At 42.8% G+C, this 18,152-nt stretch overlaps 2 protein-coding genes across 4 annotated transcripts in view; one reads left to right on the forward strand and one right to left on the reverse strand.

Moving 5' to 3' along the window:
* SLC9A8 (solute carrier family 9 member A8) overlaps positions 1–15,986 on the reverse strand; it is a 68,867-nt gene extending 52,881 nt beyond the window's left edge. The window contains 5 exon segments of the mRNA XM_079946468.1: positions 6,510–6,590; positions 12,749–12,927; positions 14,826–14,872; positions 14,875–14,951; positions 14,954–15,986. Of these exon segments, the coding sequence (XP_079802594.1) occupies positions 6,510–6,590; positions 12,749–12,927; positions 14,826–14,872; positions 14,875–14,951; positions 14,954–15,026 (457 nt within the window). The 5' untranslated portion in view covers positions 15,027–15,986.
* B4GALT5 (beta-1,4-galactosyltransferase 5) overlaps positions 14,977–18,152 on the forward strand; it is a 154,070-nt gene continuing 150,894 nt past the window's right edge. For all 3 annotated transcript variants that reach the window (XM_079946470.1, XM_079946471.1, XM_079946472.1), the window contains exons 1-2: positions 14,977–15,089; positions 18,053–18,146. The gene's annotated coding sequence lies outside the window, so the exon portion shown is untranslated. The remainder of the gene's footprint in view (positions 15,090–18,052; positions 18,147–18,152) is intronic.

Genomic DNA, 18,152 nt, shown 5'->3' on the forward strand with positions numbered 1-18,152 from the left:
CAGACCTCTATGTCATCTTTAGCTGTTACAGCAACATCTCTCTCAGCTCAGCTCCTACGTACGGCCTCATGGGGAGCTCTTTAAGACCAGCTGACAGAGGAGAAAAAAAAAACCCACACGTGGTTCATGAAACACTCGGCCAGCCTCTGATGTTGGCCACTTCAGCGTCTGTGCAATGGGCTCATGAGCACAGTAGCCATGATGGCAGACATGGAAGCTGTGCAAGGCCCCTACGGCATGAACTCCCTCTCACCAAGGCTGGTCTGTAGCCATTGCCACTGCTGAATGTATGACTGGAGAGCCACAGAGATCAACACTCATCACCTGGTGTGGTACCATCCCTTGAGAAGACCAGCCAACTGCATGATAGCACCTCGATTACATCAGACCCCTTCCATCCTGGAAAGGGCAGCAATTCATTCTGACTGAGGCTGACACACATGCTAGCACCACCGTCCCAGGGTTCATAAGTGTCTGAGCCACCAAAGTGGGATACTGCATAACAATATGTCAACAACATGTCAAACCAAGAGACTCACATTTTGGCAAAGGAGGTGCAGAAGTGGGCATGAGACATGGACACCACACGGTCCTATCCAGAAACTGCCAGCCAGCCAGAGTGGTAAATGGCCTCTTAAAAAAGAGCTGAGGGGCTTCCCCGGTGGCGCAGTGGTTAAGAATCCGCCTGCCAATTCAGGGGACACAGGTTTGAGCCCTGGTCCGGGAAGATCCCACATGCCGCAGAGCAACTGAGTCCGTGCACCCTAGAGACCGTGCTCTGCGATAAGAGAAGCCACCACAATGAGAAGCCTGCGCACCGCAAGGAAGAGCAGCCCCCGCTCGCCACAACTAAAGAAAGCCCGCGCACGGCAACGAAGACCCAACGCAGCCAAAAATAAATAAATAATAAAAATTAAAAAAAAAAAAAAAATGGAGCTGAGGCACCAGCTTGGAGGTGACATATTGTAAGGAATGGCGCACTCCTCCAGGGTGCGGTATACTCCTGAAACCAGTGGCCATTATAGGGTGGTACATCCCCAACAGGCAAGCATGCGTACAGCACACAATGGGTACACCACTCACCATCACTCTCAGCGACTCACTTAAGAGTGGGGATTCCTGCTTGGAGGATTTCTGCTTCTTTAGCCTGAAACTTTAGGCTCGGTGGGTTGAAAGAACCTGGCTCCCAGAAGGGGACATTTCCACCAGAGTTCACATAGTAAGAGTTACAATGGCTGCTGCCTGGTCACTTTGGGCTTTTTGTGCCAACAGACCAGCAGGCCTAGAAACAGGCTACCAAGGCTACCACATTGGCAGGGGTGACTAACCCTGATTACCATGAGGAGACAGCCCTGCTACTACAGGATAGGGCAGAAAGGAATATAATTACTTATGTAATATGTTTTTAACCACAAATGATTTTTTGAAAATACTTTAAAATATTGTTAGCACATTTTGTTAGCTATAATCATAGAATCACTTACGCTATAATAAGGTGATTTTGAAATTCCAGTCCTTGATGCTGCTACCTATACTAAAATAGATACTCCAAAGATAGTATCCTGAAAGACAGAAGACCTGCCAGGAAGATGAGAATCAGGACCCCAGAGCTGTCTCTCTGTTTTCTGGGGAAATACTGTTTATATATTTTGTTTTTAAGGTAGCTTACTTTTTCAGTGGAATGTTGTTCCTTTCTGTTCTGTTGAGAACATTTATGTGGCGAAAGAGGAAATTTATAGAAATCAGCCCAGATGTAGCAAGTTTCCAAATGTAATCCTTTAACAACCTTTCTTCCTTTAAAGTTCAGACTACCTCACTATTCTGACATATCTAAAAGATTTAAGTATAAAATACAACTTTAAGATGAAAAAATGCTGAGCCAAGAGCAGATGACCATAAAACTAAGGAGAATCAGAGCAAGACTCCAGGCAAAAGCATATGCACTATTACACACAGAGCACACGTTTAGCTAACGGCAGCTAACGAGCAACAAGATGTTCCAAGAATAAATTGTCACCTCTCAGCCATGTTTCCAGAAACACAGAGGCTCAAAGTCTGCGCTAGCACTCTTCCTTGGAATGCGACAGCCCAGAAAATCCTTAGAGTCTAATGTGATCATTTTGTCAATGTGACAACCAATTTTGGCCTCTACCTCTGAGACAGCTACTCTAATGCCAACAAATGAATGCCTGTTTCTTCTCTAACAAAAATCAAAGTACCTGAGACTCAGGGAGAGTTCCCCATGGGACAGCTCAAGCTGCATCACAATTGGACTCTCACAGTCTAAAAAGTCAGGAAAGCTGTTAGAGTTATAGTCAGGATTCTTGCTTTAAGTTTTCTCTAAAAAAACCGTTTTTAGAACTTAAGTACAATTAGAATATAATCACTATATATATACTTTTTCCCAGAATTACCTTCAGTCAACAACTCAGGAACTGAGTGATTTTTTTTTTTATCTTCCACTCAAAACCCCCATTGACAAAAAGAGCCCTACTCTTAAAAAAAAAAAAAAAATTCAATCCTTTAGTCAAAACAAGGAGTTAATATAACTAAAAGCACAAACATAGTTAAGCAGGTTATGACAAGGAAGCACATTTGTGTATTCCTATTTATTCAATGATTCAATCAAATCCAGTTATAAGTTAAAATACGGTTTTTCTAACTATCAGCAGTATTCAGGCTAAACCCTAGCATTTTGTAGTCAAATTCCATTCTTAACCCCATGCAGGCCTTTCCTCACTCTACGATAAAGTATGACTATGAAAAAAACATTTATTCCTATTTTTGCTATATGCAACAGAGGACAGTAGGCAGTACAACTATTTCATTTTCACTCCTTACCAATTTCAGCCCAAAATATATGAACAGTGAATCAGCACTATATGGCCAATAAAAATAAATATGTGAACTTTACTAATACATGGAAAGAACAGTAAAAAGTGAAGAACACAAAAAATGACTGAAGCTCAAACCAAGTCAAGTCATCTGATGGGCATGTGTGCGTCTACACATGGTTTGGAAGAGAAGGAAGCATGATAAAAAGAGCTGGTTGTCAATGAAAAGGACTTTTCTTCTTTATAGCTAAGTGTGAAAAAATATATATACACATTTTTAAAAGGCCCGAACCACAGAATTCCCTAAGTATAGAAAGTATCTGAAAGCTTTGAACAAGGGCCAAGGAAATAGCTTTAGAACTTCATGTTGATACTATGCTTTTATAAAGAATGAAAAAAGTCTCAATTCATTTGAAAATACAATAAAATAGAAGAGCGGAAATGTGCTTTTTGAGTACAGATAGTCCTCTTCTGTATCTACGATTTCTTAGGAACTCCGAATGCTTAACACAAAAGGCCAACAGTATCTCTAAATGACTGGACTAAAAAGTAACTTCTGGTTAGAAAAAGTAGGCTAGGAAAACTTACCCCTGAAAGAATGAAAACTCCATTTTCTCTGGCAGCTTCATCTAGATTCTTTTTTGGCACAAAAGTTGGAAATTCTTGAAACGGTGGATATCTCAATATTTTGTTACACTTTGCTCCAGTAGGAGAAAAAAGTTTTCCTTCCATTTACATAGCTTTATGAAATACAGAACTACTTTGACAGCTTTGTCAGCATTTCTAAATTTTAACCAAATGTCCTCTAATATAACAAAAAGTCCTTTCTGGACCCCAGTACTCTCCCTAGAAGTGCTCTTAGTATTCCAATCACCTGAGTTAGCAAATAAGTACTGAAAGCAAGACTGACTTTCCATCACCCACTCCCAAGCCCTAGCTGTATAGGCTACAGTTATTTGCGCAACATCAGCAAAGAAAGAAACCTTGTGGACGGACAGCCTTTGCTGACCCCCAGCACTGCTCCACTCCATGTCCAGTTCTGGGGTGGCCATTTGGTCAGACTTCATCCTACAACTTCTGGTGGAAGCAGGGGGAAGAGGAGGCCACCTTTCCCAGCGTGACTGCTACTGTAAGGACAGCAAGCCTGAAGCTGTCAAGTCTTACCATGTGGAGAGAGCCCGCCTGAGAGTGAAGCCAAAACAAAGGGAAGCACTGTTGAGAATGGAGAAAAACGGAGTCCGGGAGACTTGATCCAGCGAAGTCTGAAGCTGGCACTGCCTGTAGGTTTTTTGGTGCCATGAGCCAATGGGTGTGCAACTCCACCCACACCAATATCTGTTTTCTTTGAATCATTTTGAATTGATTTTGTCCATTGAATGGAAAGAGTCCTATATCAGTTAAGATGTTTTCCTCTGCAAGTAAAAGAACACCTGACTAAAAATGGCTTAAACAATGGATGTTTATTATCTCATGTAACAGGCAGCTCTGAGATAGGTAGTTTCGGGGCTATCAATTCTACAAAACAACAGTGCAGTCAAGAATCTGGGCTTCCCATCTGTCCCCTTGGCAAGCCTCAGCATTCCGGCTTCGTCTTTGAGCCACAGTGATTGCAAGATGGCTACCAGTGCTCCTGGCATCACATCCTCATACAACAGCATCAAAGGAAGGGGAAATTTCTCTTTTTATCAGAGAGGAAAAATGTTTCCAAAACTCCTCACCCCAGCACACTTCCCCTCGGTCTCACTGGCCAGACCTGGGTTTCACACTGCCTGCTGCCTCCACCCCTTTGAAACAATTACCACGATGGAGAAAACCAATCTTGACCTGGAGGAGGGACCCACCTTCCTTGACCACACTGTGGAAAGACACGGGGTCAAAGCGAGGGTTCTGTTTTCATGGAGGGGGAGTGGCCCTTAGGTAGGCATACAACAATGTCGCTGTAAGTCCTTGTACAAGCACTGGTGTTCAGTGACCCGCAGTTACTGAAACATTCAAGAGACGGTGAAGAACCTGACATTCCAAACCAAATTACAAGAACCACCATTTAAATTTCCATGTGCACAATACCTAAATACACACCAACTATAGGTCTTATTCTTAAGAAACTATGTAAACTGACCACAAAACTGTAACTTCCTTGCAGTGGCTTTTTAAGTCTTTACTGAATGCCCCAGAATAATAGGTATTAGCTATATAGGTTATTTTCGAGGTGCCTAATATCAGGAAAAGAATGCTAACAAATGATCCTCCTCTTCTTAGAGCTCTAAGGCTCTTGTTAACTAAGTTTGTTAGAATCTGCCAGGATGTGTAGCGGAAGAGACTGCTCAATAGAGAGCAGGAATTCTGAGTAAAATTGATTTCTAACTCTTTACTGAAGATCAAAATTATCCAGTGGTACATCTTCCTTAAAATATGGCATCATCTGGGGGTTATGGGACTTAAATGAGATGGCAATGTGAAAGCTCATAGGCCAGAACCTGGCACTTAGTAGTACTGTGAAGTCCAGGGAAAATATAGGAGGGGCTGAAACAGAGTAGTAGGAATGCTGGTACTGGTAGGGGAAGGAGAATGAACAGAGTCTGATCATTCATTTCTAAAGCTAACCTAAGCTGCTGCTATATTGCGAAAAATACTAAATACTATACTAAACCAGATCTAAGGCAAAGAAAAGTAACTTATAAAGCACCAGTGGTGATAAGGAAAATTAAATATCATCAGTAGGCAAGTGGAAACTAGTAAAAGTAACTACAATATAATAGGCTGATGAAAGCTTTGGCTGGCCTTAGTGAAACCCTATTTACTATCCCTTAAGCTTCCCCACCCACATCTTCATTTTAATACTTACTGAAAAGTAAGGTCCCTGCTTCATTAACCACTTCAATGGATTTACATGTGAGGTCAACTGTGATTACAGTGATTCATACATTCTAAATAGAGGCTAATTATCTTAACAGTTAATTGCCACAGGAAACAAAAGAGGGAAATATAAGTGAGGTAGAATGGAATGCTCTCTGAAGACCTTAGATCTGACTGACATTAAAGTGAGCCATTCCTCCATCCTAAACCTTAAAGTGAGAGCCTCTTCCAGCTGTAAAATTCAGTGATTCTATGAATTAACTATCAATTATTCGCCTTAGTCGAGTGACAGCACAGCCTAGTAGTAGACCTTAGAATAAACAGTGTGAATGTTCATTTCCAAAGCTAACCCAAACCATCGCTATATTGGGAAAGAATTTCTAAATATACTAAACCAGATCTACAAGGCAAAGAAAACTTATAAAGTATATATAATTTTATATATAAAATTAACTTAAAAAGCAGTGGTGATAAGAAAAAAATAAATATCATTGGTAGGCAACTTGAAACTAGAAATAAAGTAACTACAATATAATAAGCGGATAAAAGCCTTGGATGTGCCCTGAGGGTGGTTCTAGAAGTAGAAAGGGCTCTCAAGTTGGATAGAGGGGCTTCTATGTGACCTTTAGGAGGTCATCACCCCTGAGCCCCCAGTGTCCTCATCTGTAAAATGGGATCATAACACCCTCATGGCAGCTTGCAGTGACAATGAAATGAGCTCAGTATACACCACATCTCTTGTGGTTCCTAGCACTTTGAAGGCACTCAAAAAGTGGTATAGTTAGTGCTTTTATTATAAGATCACCAATAAGCACTTACCTAAAGAGACAACAGCAACACTCTCTGGCAGGAAATGTAATCTGTATCGGATCAGTAGATGCACCAATATGATGCAGATAGCTGTGGGAAAAAATAAGACTTTTTTTTAAAATTATTTTTTTAACATCTTTATTGGAGTATAATTGCTTAACAATGGTGTGTTAGTTTCTGCTTTATGACAAAGTGAATCAGCTATAGTATACATATATCCCCATATCTCCTCCCTCTTGCATCTCCCTCCCACCCTCCCTAACCCACCCCTCTAGGTGGTCACAAAGCACTGAGCTGATCTCCCTATGCTGTGCAGCTGCTTCCCACTAGCTATTTTACATTTGGTAGTGTATATATGTCCATGCCACTCTCACTTTGCCCCAGCTTACCCTTCCCCTTCCCCATGTCCTCAAGTTCATTCTCTATGTCTTCGTCTTTATTCCTGTCCTGCCCCTAGAAAACAGCCCAACTTTGAATGATAAACACCAAGTCCAAGGCAGGGGTTATTTCTAGGAGGCTGCCAGGGAAATGGACAACTGACAATGACACAGTAAACTTCAGCTGTATTTTCAATTTCTCATTTCTTAACCAGGAGGTAGCTGCATGGTGTTCACTACATTTTCTCCGTATTTCTTTACATGCCTGAACCAGTTTGTTTTCTAGTTGTTGAAAGAGCAACAGACATCTACCACTATTCTAAGCTGTAAACTTTATACAACCACCAAAAATTATTCAAATTTCCCTGATTCTGAGAAATGATCCTCAATGGTGAGGAGGAAGTTAATGAAATCAATCACTTTTATGCAACTAGAGCTGCAACAGAATGTATGTTGACACAAAGTATCTTGCCACCACATGATTGTTCTCTTTTAACGCAGAAGGAAGTAAGGGTGTTTTAAAAAACAGAACAAAGTTAATATTGGTTTGGTGATAAGAGCATCAGAGACCTGAAGATGGGGTGTTTGCTCCCCAGACGGGTACTGGGGCTCCCACTGGTTGAGGGCTTCCCATGAGCCAGGCACTGTACCGAGCACTTCCCAAACGCTGTCTCATTTGACCCTCAACACCCCTCTCTGAATGAGCTGTTATCACCACTACCTCCTTTGATTCAAGATAAAAGCGGAGGCTTAGAGAGGTCCCACTGCTGGTAGACGCCACAGGGTTGAGCTTAATTCCAACCCTGTGCCCTTAATCCTGGGCACCCACCACCTCCCTCCCTGTGGCCTTCATTCCTCAACCAGCAAAATAAGAATAATGTCTGACTTTCCTCACAGGGGTGTTGTCATGAAAGAAAAGAAACAGAAAGATGTAAAACTATCTGAAAGGAATACATATTTCTGAACAAAAAAAAAAAGCACACTTTTGCATAAATAACTCCTAAATGTAATTTCAAGACCCAAATGTTAGTGTGCATGTCTTTTTCTCTTACTAGGCACCTAGGTGCTATGCCATCTCATCAAAGTATTACCTTGATAGTACTAAAAATAAATGTGTTGCCTTTTTTTTTTGTAAAAGGAAATGTTTAAACAATCTGCGTGGCTGTGAACTGGCCACCCTCAGAGCCCACACTGACAAATTAGATTATCTTTAGTCCCACCAAGAAGCACCAGGTGGCCAGAGAAAGGAAACAGCTGGAAATACAGAAATTTTGTCCTCCTTTTATTCTGTGCTCTAAACTATCAATCTGTGGTGTTATTTTATTATAAATATTTAGCCTAGTTAGAAAAATCCTACATTAAATACTAACAGCAAGAAAAAAGTTCCAATGCATTAGTACATGTAACCAATGAGAATGCCTATTGCCTAAAAAGGCAGGCAGGTAAGCACATAAGTAGACAGAAAATTGATCTAAGGAGTGGAATCAGTTTCTGCTCTTTCTTTGCACCAAGCTGGATGAAAAAAGTTTACAGTTTCTTCTCATAAATCACACAACTATTTGCAGCTTTAAGAGCAAAAGAGAAAGCTCTATCAATGGAGAGAGCTACATATAAGAATGATCAATGCCAGGGAATGGTCTTCAGCTATAAAAAGAAGGAGATCTGCAAAGACAACCCATAGAATCGGAGAAAATATTTTTAAGTCATATGTCTGATAAAGGTCTAGTGTCCAGAGTATATAAAGAACTCTGACAACTCAACAACAAAAAGACAACACAATTTTAAAATGGGCAAAAGACTTAAACTGACATTTCTCTAAAGAGATGCAAATGGCCAATAAACACATGAAAAGATGCTCATCAGCATTAATCATTAGAAAAATGCAAATCAAAACCACAATGAGGACATCCCTGGTGGCGCAGTGGTTGAGAGTCCGCCTGCCGATGCAGGTGACGCAGGTTCGTGCCCAGGTCCGGGAGGATCGCACATGCCGCGGAGCGGCTGGGCCCGTGAGCCATGGCCGCTGAGCCTGTGTGTCCGGAGCCTGTGCTCCGCAATGGGAGAGGTCACAGTAGTGAGAGGACCGCTACCGCAAAAAAACAAAAAACAAAAAACAAAAAACCACAATGAGAAACAAAAAAAAACAACACAATGAGATAAAACTTCACATCCTAGGCTATAATTAACATAACAAGTGTTGACAAGGATGGAGAGAAACTGGAACCCTTGTGCATTGCTGGTGGGAATGGAAAATGGTGCAGCCTCTGTGGAAAAGTTTGGCAGTTCCTGAGAAAGTTACACATAGATAGAGTAACCACTTAACCCAGCAATTCCACTTCTAAGTATGTACCCAAGAGAAATAAAAACATATGCCCACATAAAAACCCGTACAAAGGGGCTTCCCTGGTGGCACAGTGGTTGAGAGTCCGCCTGCTGATGCAGGGGACACGGGTTCGTGCCCCGGTCCGGGAAGATCCCACATGCCGCGGAGCGGCTGGGCCCATAAGCCATGGCCGCTGGGCCTGCGCATCCGGAGCCTGTGCTCCGCAATGGGAGAGGCCATAACAGTGAGAGGCCCGCATACCACAAAAGAAAAAAAAAAAAAAGTACAAAAATGTTCATAGCAGCACTATTCACAATAGCCAAAAGGTGGAAACAACCCAAATGCCCATCAAGTGATGAATGGATAAACATAATGTGGAATATTATTCAGCCATAAAAAAGGAAGGGAATTCTGACACATGCCACAACATGGATGAAGCTTGAAAACATATGCCAAGTGAAAGCAGCCAGACATAAAAGGTCACATATTGTATGGTTCCAATTGTATGAGATATTCTGAGTAGGCAAATTCCTAGAGACAGCAGAACAGTGTCTACCAGAGACTGAGGAGACGGAATGGGGAGGGACTGCTTTTAATAGGAACTGGGTTTCCTTTTGGGGTGATGAAAATGTTCTAGAACTAGATAATGGTGATGGTTGCCCAGTACTGTGAATGTACTAAATGCCACTAAATTGTGCACTTTGAAACGGTAAATTTTATGTTATGTTTATTTTACCACATACACATCCTTTTTCTTAAAAAAAAAATGAGGTAGATACAAAAAGACTAACATGGAAAGATCTCCAAGACATTCTGTAAGATGAAAAGGCAAGTTATAGGACCCCACTTATATTAAAACAAACTCCAAACTATATGTGCCTGTTGGTGTGTATGTGCTTACGAATGTACACATGTATATATACACATACAAGTGCATGTTTTCAAGTACACTTGGGAAAAAACAGAGCAAGAAGGGACAAAAACTTCTGTGCCATATGGAGGGTATGAGTACAAATTAATGTTTCCAATTTTTCATGCCTGAAGTTTTAATTACAGAAAATATATTGAAACATAGGCATGTCAATTTTAACAACTCCATTAAATTTAATGGCCCATAAAATGTGTCAAATGATGCTAATAGTTAACTCTAAGTCAATAATAATGACTCACTATTGTCTCTGTGGAGTCAAAGATCAGCAAGGGTTAAGTGTAAGTCAACTGATTTCAAGCTTCTAAAAGTCAAAAGTAACCAGAGTTTTGGCATCCTTTCCACACAAAAGTTACAATTTCATTTGACCTGACTAAAATAATAAACAAAAGTGGTAAATCTTTTCCAGGTTATGAGTTCCTGAAGTCTAGAATAATCTATGGACTATTTCCCGCAATTTACTAGTCTATATATTTAGTGAGCTGGCAAGTTACTTATTAACAGCCATTTTATTTTTCTTTATCAGATTTACACTGTTTGGACACATAATCACAAATAAATATACAAGATACTTAATAATTTGTTGATATACAAGAACAGAGGAAAAAAATGCCTTCAAATTTACTTAGAAAGCATTCCACTTTTCTAATGTACGCTGACCTACACATAAAAAGTGGAGATACCAACTCAACTGATTAGGTGAAAACTGAAACCATCTGACATCAGTATGACTCTAAAGTATAGGTTTATGATCTGTTTGAAGAGAAGACAATCCAATAGAAATATTCGGCACTACCAAATACAGTTCAGCCCTTTTTGGCCTCAAAGAGGCCAAAAGTGGGCAGGATTTTGTCTGGATTAAAAAGCACATCATAAAAACCTGTTTTGTGATCTCCGGCACAAGCTAATCCTAGACGCTCCACACCCTGAAAGTTACTTTGAAAGCTTTATCTTTTTCACCCTTCGGTGAAAAAAGTGATTACAAAACAGAAGTTTTTTTCCCCAAGGCTTGCCTTTTATATTCCCTAACATATCATGCTGACAACAATGTAAACAGACTAATAATACTCTTTCAGGTTTAAGGATTCAGGTACTAAAGACTTCTTGATCAAGGGAAGAACTGCTTTTCTTCTTTGTATTCAACTACTGTAACAAAAGGAAAAAGAAAGAAAAGAAAACAAGATTCCTTGATTGTTAAAGTAATCCCCTAGAAGTAGAATTCAATTACACTGAAAGAGTAAAAAATTATTTGGGCATATCAAATCTAAATGGACATTGTGCACTTGTGGTTTGTGTACTTTTTCAGTGCACGACTTAGAAGTGTTTTAAAAACTATGAAAGACAAGGATGAGTCCTGGGATTTTAAATAAAATTAGTATCTTATTAAAATTATTTAATTAACAGAGTCTGACTAGAAGTGTGAAAGAAGTTACACTTTTCCTCAAAAAAACAGTCCTAATAGCCATCTATTATGGCTATGGAAATACTCTGCACTTTTCCATTTCTTTGTACCTTCCTTTCTTATGAAAAGATCTAATCAGAAATATGACTCAGTATCATTAAAGAGAAGCAGAAAATGTGAACGTTCCAACTTCACTCTTCAAACAAGAGTTTGGAGGGTCATATTTGAAGCTATTTCTTCTTTAGCTGATCCAAAGTGGTTGTGCAGTTTCAACTGGTCTTCTGGTCTAAAACAGGTGTCTACTGTCCATAGTCTCTGGGAGGCAGCTAAGTTACTGCCTTTTATCTAAACTTCTTGACCAATGTCTGGCAACCTGGATATTAGCCTCTAGTCTCCCCCAAACCAGGTCTGTCAATAATTTAACCTCTCTGGGCCTAAATTTCTTCACCTGTTAAAGGAGGAAGTCTAATAAAATGAGATTTTCAGTTTGAGAGAGTGAATCTGTTTAAAGCAAAACATTATATAGGTAAATAACAGCACAGGTGGTACACAGATATGGCAAAAGTCATGACCATGGTTAATGGGAATGACGGAAGTTAAGGAAAACAGTGTGCTAGGGCAAGAGTGTGTGATCTTTTACTCACAGCAAACCTCTTAACTAAGTAAAATTTTACGTGGAGGCCTAATGGGTACGAGGGACAAAATGCTGCTCTGGTCAGAAAGCTGGATGCTCTGCCATTTCAGGCCCCACCCCACCCCCTGCTCCCACCGCCACCTACACAGAAACACACAGAGACTCTCAGGAGCGGAGTCTGAAATACACTCAACTAGATGTTCAAAGTTCTCTCTAGAGCAAAAATTCTTTAATTCTTCCTTTCAAAGGATGTCTAAGATATATAAAGGGCTCTTCAGAATTGCTCAGCTCAATGATTTTATAAAGAAAAAGGAGTACCCTGTTATGATGTTATGAACAGACTGATCACTGACCCTCAGCGTTTGAAGCGAAAACCAAACAGGAGGAAGACTTGACCAAGTCAACAGTGGTTGACACGGGGTTGACCACACAGACAGCACACACAGACACTCGCAATGCCAGATGATGGTGTCTCCGCATGCACTCACCGAGGGCCGCACTCACCGAGGGCCGCACCCACTGCGGGCCGCACTCACCCCGGGCCGCACTCACCGCGGCCCGCACTCACCGAGGGCCGCACTCACCGAGCACCAGGAGGCTGAAGAAAATGGTCATGCCGCTCGACTGCTCCTCCTGCTGAGCCTGCTGCCCCGTCTGCACTGGGAGGATGGGCTTGGCGGGGCTCGGGCGCACCAGTTTCGTAGTGACCGCCAGGGTGGTGTGAAGGGTGACATTGAAACCTTCATGAGTTGTATTGGGGAACCTGTTGGAGAACATAAAAAGCAGCGGAATTAGACAAAGGAAAAAGGGCCCCGAATTACCAACACACACAAACCAGACAGAGAACTTCGGCACGGAGCTTGATGGGATTCACAACCCTTGCAACCAAGAGGCAGGCCTTGGAGAGAAACTGATTAGGAAGATTCCCTCCTGCTGCAGCACAAGGGTACCAGTGGCCTCAGGTACTCTGAACACAAACACTTAGAGGACAGGGACAAGGGGGAATCAGGACCGGTGTAGAATCAAAGGCTGCCTGCTCTTTGGCACTTAATGGGGGATTTAAAGGGAGGCAAACTGGAGTCTCATCATATTCCAAGGTCCAACATTATTTACTAAGTGCCTTATTTCTCCAGTTTACATTCTTTTCCTTAGATGGTATCTGCAAGCTGAAGAAGCCACTGAATTTGCCCAGTTGTTGATGTGGTCAGAATGCTCTACCCTACTTTACAAAAACCTTCTCTGAGTTCAAAAAGCCCAAATGTAATCCCCTCTGTAATCCCCTCCTCCACACTACTGCTGTGTTCCTCACACTATCTCCTCACACTGTGTTGGGACTGTAAACTAGCACGATATTGACATAATGATCACCGTAACTGTGATGATAACAGCTAATGTTTTTTGAGTACCGCTTAATTCCAGGAACCAGGTAACATACCAAGTCTCATTTAATGGGCATAATAAGCCTGAGGTGGACACTACTACTTTCTCTTTTTTACCCATGAATAACAAGCTCAGAGAGGTCGCGTAACTTGGCGAGTATCAGTCAGTGGCAGAATCAAGCTTTAAGTCCAAACTTGAAATCACTGAGTCATACCACCTCTTTTGCTTTGTGCTGCTGAGGCCCAATTTAGTGTCTGGGACAGAGAAGATGCTCAATAAGTAATGTGACTAAATGAAATGACCACCAGGCCAAAAGACATGCATGAAAAGTTGTCAGGTGAGGAAGTCAAAGTTCAACCATGGGGTTGGTTCCTTGTTCATTTTCACATACTCATTCCACAAATATAGATGGGGCACCTATAACACACAACAGACTGTGCCTGGCAGGTATGTAGATGGACTAAGAGTGGTCCTTCCCCAGCAGCACCAGGAGGACAGAGGCACCTTCACCCCCCTTTATCTCATCTTGTACAGTTAGCTCCCTTGCTCTCCACACTCCAGCCATCCTGCCGTTCTTTCTGTCCCTCAAAAAGGCACTAGGCTCTTTCTTGCTCCTGGCCTTTTGCACCTTTTGTTTCCTCTCCTATCCCTCCTTCTGGTCACTAAGGTTTCAGGTGGCACGTCACCTCTTCCCGAGAAGCCTCCCATACACCAACACCACTCCGTTTCCTCCAGAGCACTGAAATCATCTAGTCTATTTACGGTCTTCTTTTTCCACTAGAATGGAAGCTCCCTGAGAGCGGCTCCTGGTCGCCCTCCTTCACTACCATGCGACCAGGGCCTGAAATAGAGTAGATGGCCACCAGTTAACGAATAAATGAAACTCACTGAAGGAAACAGATGTGAAAAATAGTCATTACAATGGAGGAGGTGACTGGCTACGTAAGGGGTGCAGCTGGGGGACTTTCTGGAGGCAGCGAAGCGCTGCGTAATCAGCGGATGCGAAAACTAGGAAAGTGAAATTTGGCTTGCGGTTTCCGCAAGACGGCTTTCGAGACCTATGCTGGGCAGCCGATCCCTAGCCAGAGGGTCCAACCTCTAGGAGGCTGCACGGCCCAGGCCCGTCCCTCCAGCCCTCCTCGCAGGCGCCGGCATGGTCAGTCCTGGCCAACCAGCACAAAGAGCTCCGCCTTATGGGGCCGGAGGGCGGCCTGAGGTGCTCGCAGTCACCCGATGGGGCCCAGCCCTGCCGCCTCCGCCGCCCCGGAAAATCCCACTCACTCCTCTTCCGCCATCTTCTCCCCAATCCTGCGGAGCCTCCGAGACCACCGAGCCGCGGGGCTAGCAGGGCCCGCTTTTGCTTCCGGCTTCCGCTGGAGGCGCGGAACGGGGGGCGGGGTCTCGGCTGCGCAAGGGCGGCACTTCTGTCCTTTCGTCTCTATGGCCCGACGGTGGGAGGTCTTCCGGGAACGTTCCGAGCATTTGTCTGGCCTGAGTCTTTTGACCCTCCGGCCCTACGAGGTTCCAGTTTTTCCCTTCCACACGGTAGGGACATTTGGGGGGAAACTCCTGTGAGGTCACTGTGACTCAGCCTGAAAGCAAGCTCTTTCTTCTCAGTGTCCAGGAATTCGCCGTGCTGAAATTGGGAAGGAAGCTTCTAGCGTAAGCTGTGCAGAGGGACCCCAGATGTATACTTCCCCAGGCTCAGTTTTCCGCAGCTGTGAAGAGGCCTAGCCACCTGGGTTTAGCAGAATCGTGCGGTATTCTGTCTGCAAACATTTATTGAGTTCTGACCATATGCCTATCGTTAAAATAGGTGATGATGATCTAGGGATAGATCGTTCATTAATTTGTTTATTGTCTCAACAAATACTCATTAGACGCCTATATGAGCTTAGCAGTGGTCTGTGGGGTTGGGGATACAGGAAGGAACAAGGTGAGTTTGGAGGGGTAGGAAGAACCCCATCGGGAGAGCTGGTACACTGTTATGAGGCCTTTGGGTTTGACACCACCTCTGCTGCTACCTCCCTTCCCGGTCGAAACCATCGTATCTCAGCAGCTGTGATAGCTGCTTAAACCCTCTTTCTGACTCCGCTATTGTTCATTAAGCTTTTCCACACATCGGCCTCAGTGATCCTTTTGAGCTGCAGTCATGCCGCTGCTCAAAATGTACACTGGCTTCCAATCTCAATCTGAGGGAAAAAAAACTTGGAGAATCTCCAAGACTGAACCCTGCCCCCTTACCTCCGTGAGGTCAATCCCCTCTTCTCCTCATGCACACTTTCCACGATGGTCACAGTGGCTTCCTCGGGGTACCTAAAACACACCAGGAACACTTCCACCCATGTATTTGCTGAGCCCTTAGGCAAGGATACTCGGCTCCTAGGTTGCCCCTTGGCTCCCACCTTTCCCACTTTTGGGCTTTTTGTTTACCCTTTTCTTGTCCATTATACCTTCTCTGACCACCTTGGGTCTAAAGCCCAAGCCCTCTTCCCTTCCCTCTGTTATTTCCCTACAGAACACTGAACATATTAATAGTACGTTTTACGTATATATTCGTTTATTGTCCTTCTCTCCGTGAGAATGTAAACTTCTGAATGCAGAAGTTTTGTTCTCTGTTTTATCTCCAGTGCCTGGAATAGTATCTGGCATATAGTAGGTACTCAAGAAAAAATGATCCTTGAATAAATAATCCATTTTGAGTTTATTTTTGTGTATGGTGTTAGGGAGTGTTCTAATTTCATTCTCAGAATAGGAGAAAATATTTGCAAATGAAGCAACCGACAAGGGATTATCTCATGCAGCTCATGCAGCTCAATACCAGAAAAACAAATAACCCAGATAAAAAAATGGACAGAAGGGCTTCCCTGGTGGCGCAGTGGTTGAGAATCTGCCTGCCAATGCAGGCGACACGGGTTTGAGCCCTGGTCTGGGAAGATCCCACATGCCGTGGAGCAACTAAGCCCGCGTGCCACAAACTACTGAAGCCCACGCGCCTAGAGTCCAAGGTCTGCAACAAGAGAAGCCACCGCAATGAGAGGCCCGCGCACCATAACCAAGAGTAGCTCCCACTCGCGGCAACGGGAGAAAGCCTGTGGGCAGCAACGAAGACCCAATGCAGCCAAAAGTAAACAAATAAAATAAAATTTAAAATGGGCAGAAGATCTAAATAGACATTTCTCCAAAGAAGACATGCAGATGGCCAAAAAGCACATGAAAATATGCTCAATATCACTAATTATTAGAGAATTGCCAATCAAAACTGCAATGAGGTATCGCCTCACATCCGTCAGAATGGCCATCATCAAAAAAACCTATAAACAGTAAATGCTGGAGAGGGTGTGGAAAAAAGGGAACTCTCCTACACTGTTGGTAGGAATGTAAATTAGCACAGCCACTGTGGAGAACAGTATGGAGGTTCCTTAAAAAACTAAAAATAGAACTACCCTATGACCCAGCAATCCCACTCCTGGGCGTATACCCAGAGAAAACCATAATTCAAAAAGATACATGCACCCCAATGTTCACTGAAGCACTGTTTACAGTGGCCAGGACATGGAAGCAACCTAAATGTCCATCGACAGAGGAATATATAAAGAAGATGTGGTACATATACCCAATGGAATATTACTCAGCCATAAAAAAGAACAAAATAATGCCATTTGCAGAAACATGATGGACCTAGAGATTGTCATACTGAGTGAAGTAAGTCAGACACAGAAAAACAAATATCATACGATATCGCTTATATGTGGAATCTTAAAGGGTACAAATGTACTTATTTACAAAACGGAAGTAGAGTCACAGATGAAGAAGACAAACTTATGGTGACCAGGGGATAAGAGGGGGAGGGATAAACTGGGAGACTGGGATTGACATACACACTACTATATATAAAATAGATAACTAATAAGAACCTGCTGTATAGCACAGGGAACTCTACTCAATACTCTGTAATGGCCTATATGGGAAAAGAATCTTAAAAAAAAAAAGTGGATATACGTATATGTATAACTGATTCACTTTGCTGTACACCTGAAACTAACACAACATTGTAAATCAACTATACTCCAATAAAAATTTAAAAAAAAAAGTTGTTAGTTAACTCCAGAAGTGTTAGGAAACAGAAGGGTTTCGAAAAGAGGAGTGCTGTGGAGACCTGGGGGCGGAGGCAAGGATGTGGAAGATCTCAGACCAGCTAAGAGGCCTTTGCAATAATCTGGGCAAGAGCTGAAGGCACTTTGGATTAAGTTGATACCACGGGTATGGCAGGAATGGTTGGACTGTGGGTGGTTATTGAAGGCAGGGTTTGCTGATGGATTGTGGCCCTTAAAAGAAAGAGAGGAGTCAAGGATGATGTCTTCTTGAGGAGAAGAGCTCTGTCTGGCTCAAAGCCAGAGTCCTCTGCCACGCCAAGACCTCTTAAGGCTGTTGTCAAAGCTGAGAGAATGGGCTCTGTGGGTGTGGTGCTGGGCTATTGTTTCCTTAATTCCTTACATTTCTTTCAGGAAGAGATTATCATCAGTGGTAAACTGAAGCACAGAGAAGTCAAGCCACTTGCCTGAAGTCACACAGCTGGCAAATACTGAGTCTGGGATTCAGGTACAG

The sequence above is a fragment of the Stenella coeruleoalba genome (assembly GCF_951394435.1).
Source record: "Stenella coeruleoalba genome assembly, chromosome: 15".
Classification (NCBI taxonomy): domain Eukaryota; kingdom Metazoa; phylum Chordata; class Mammalia; order Artiodactyla; family Delphinidae; genus Stenella; species Stenella coeruleoalba.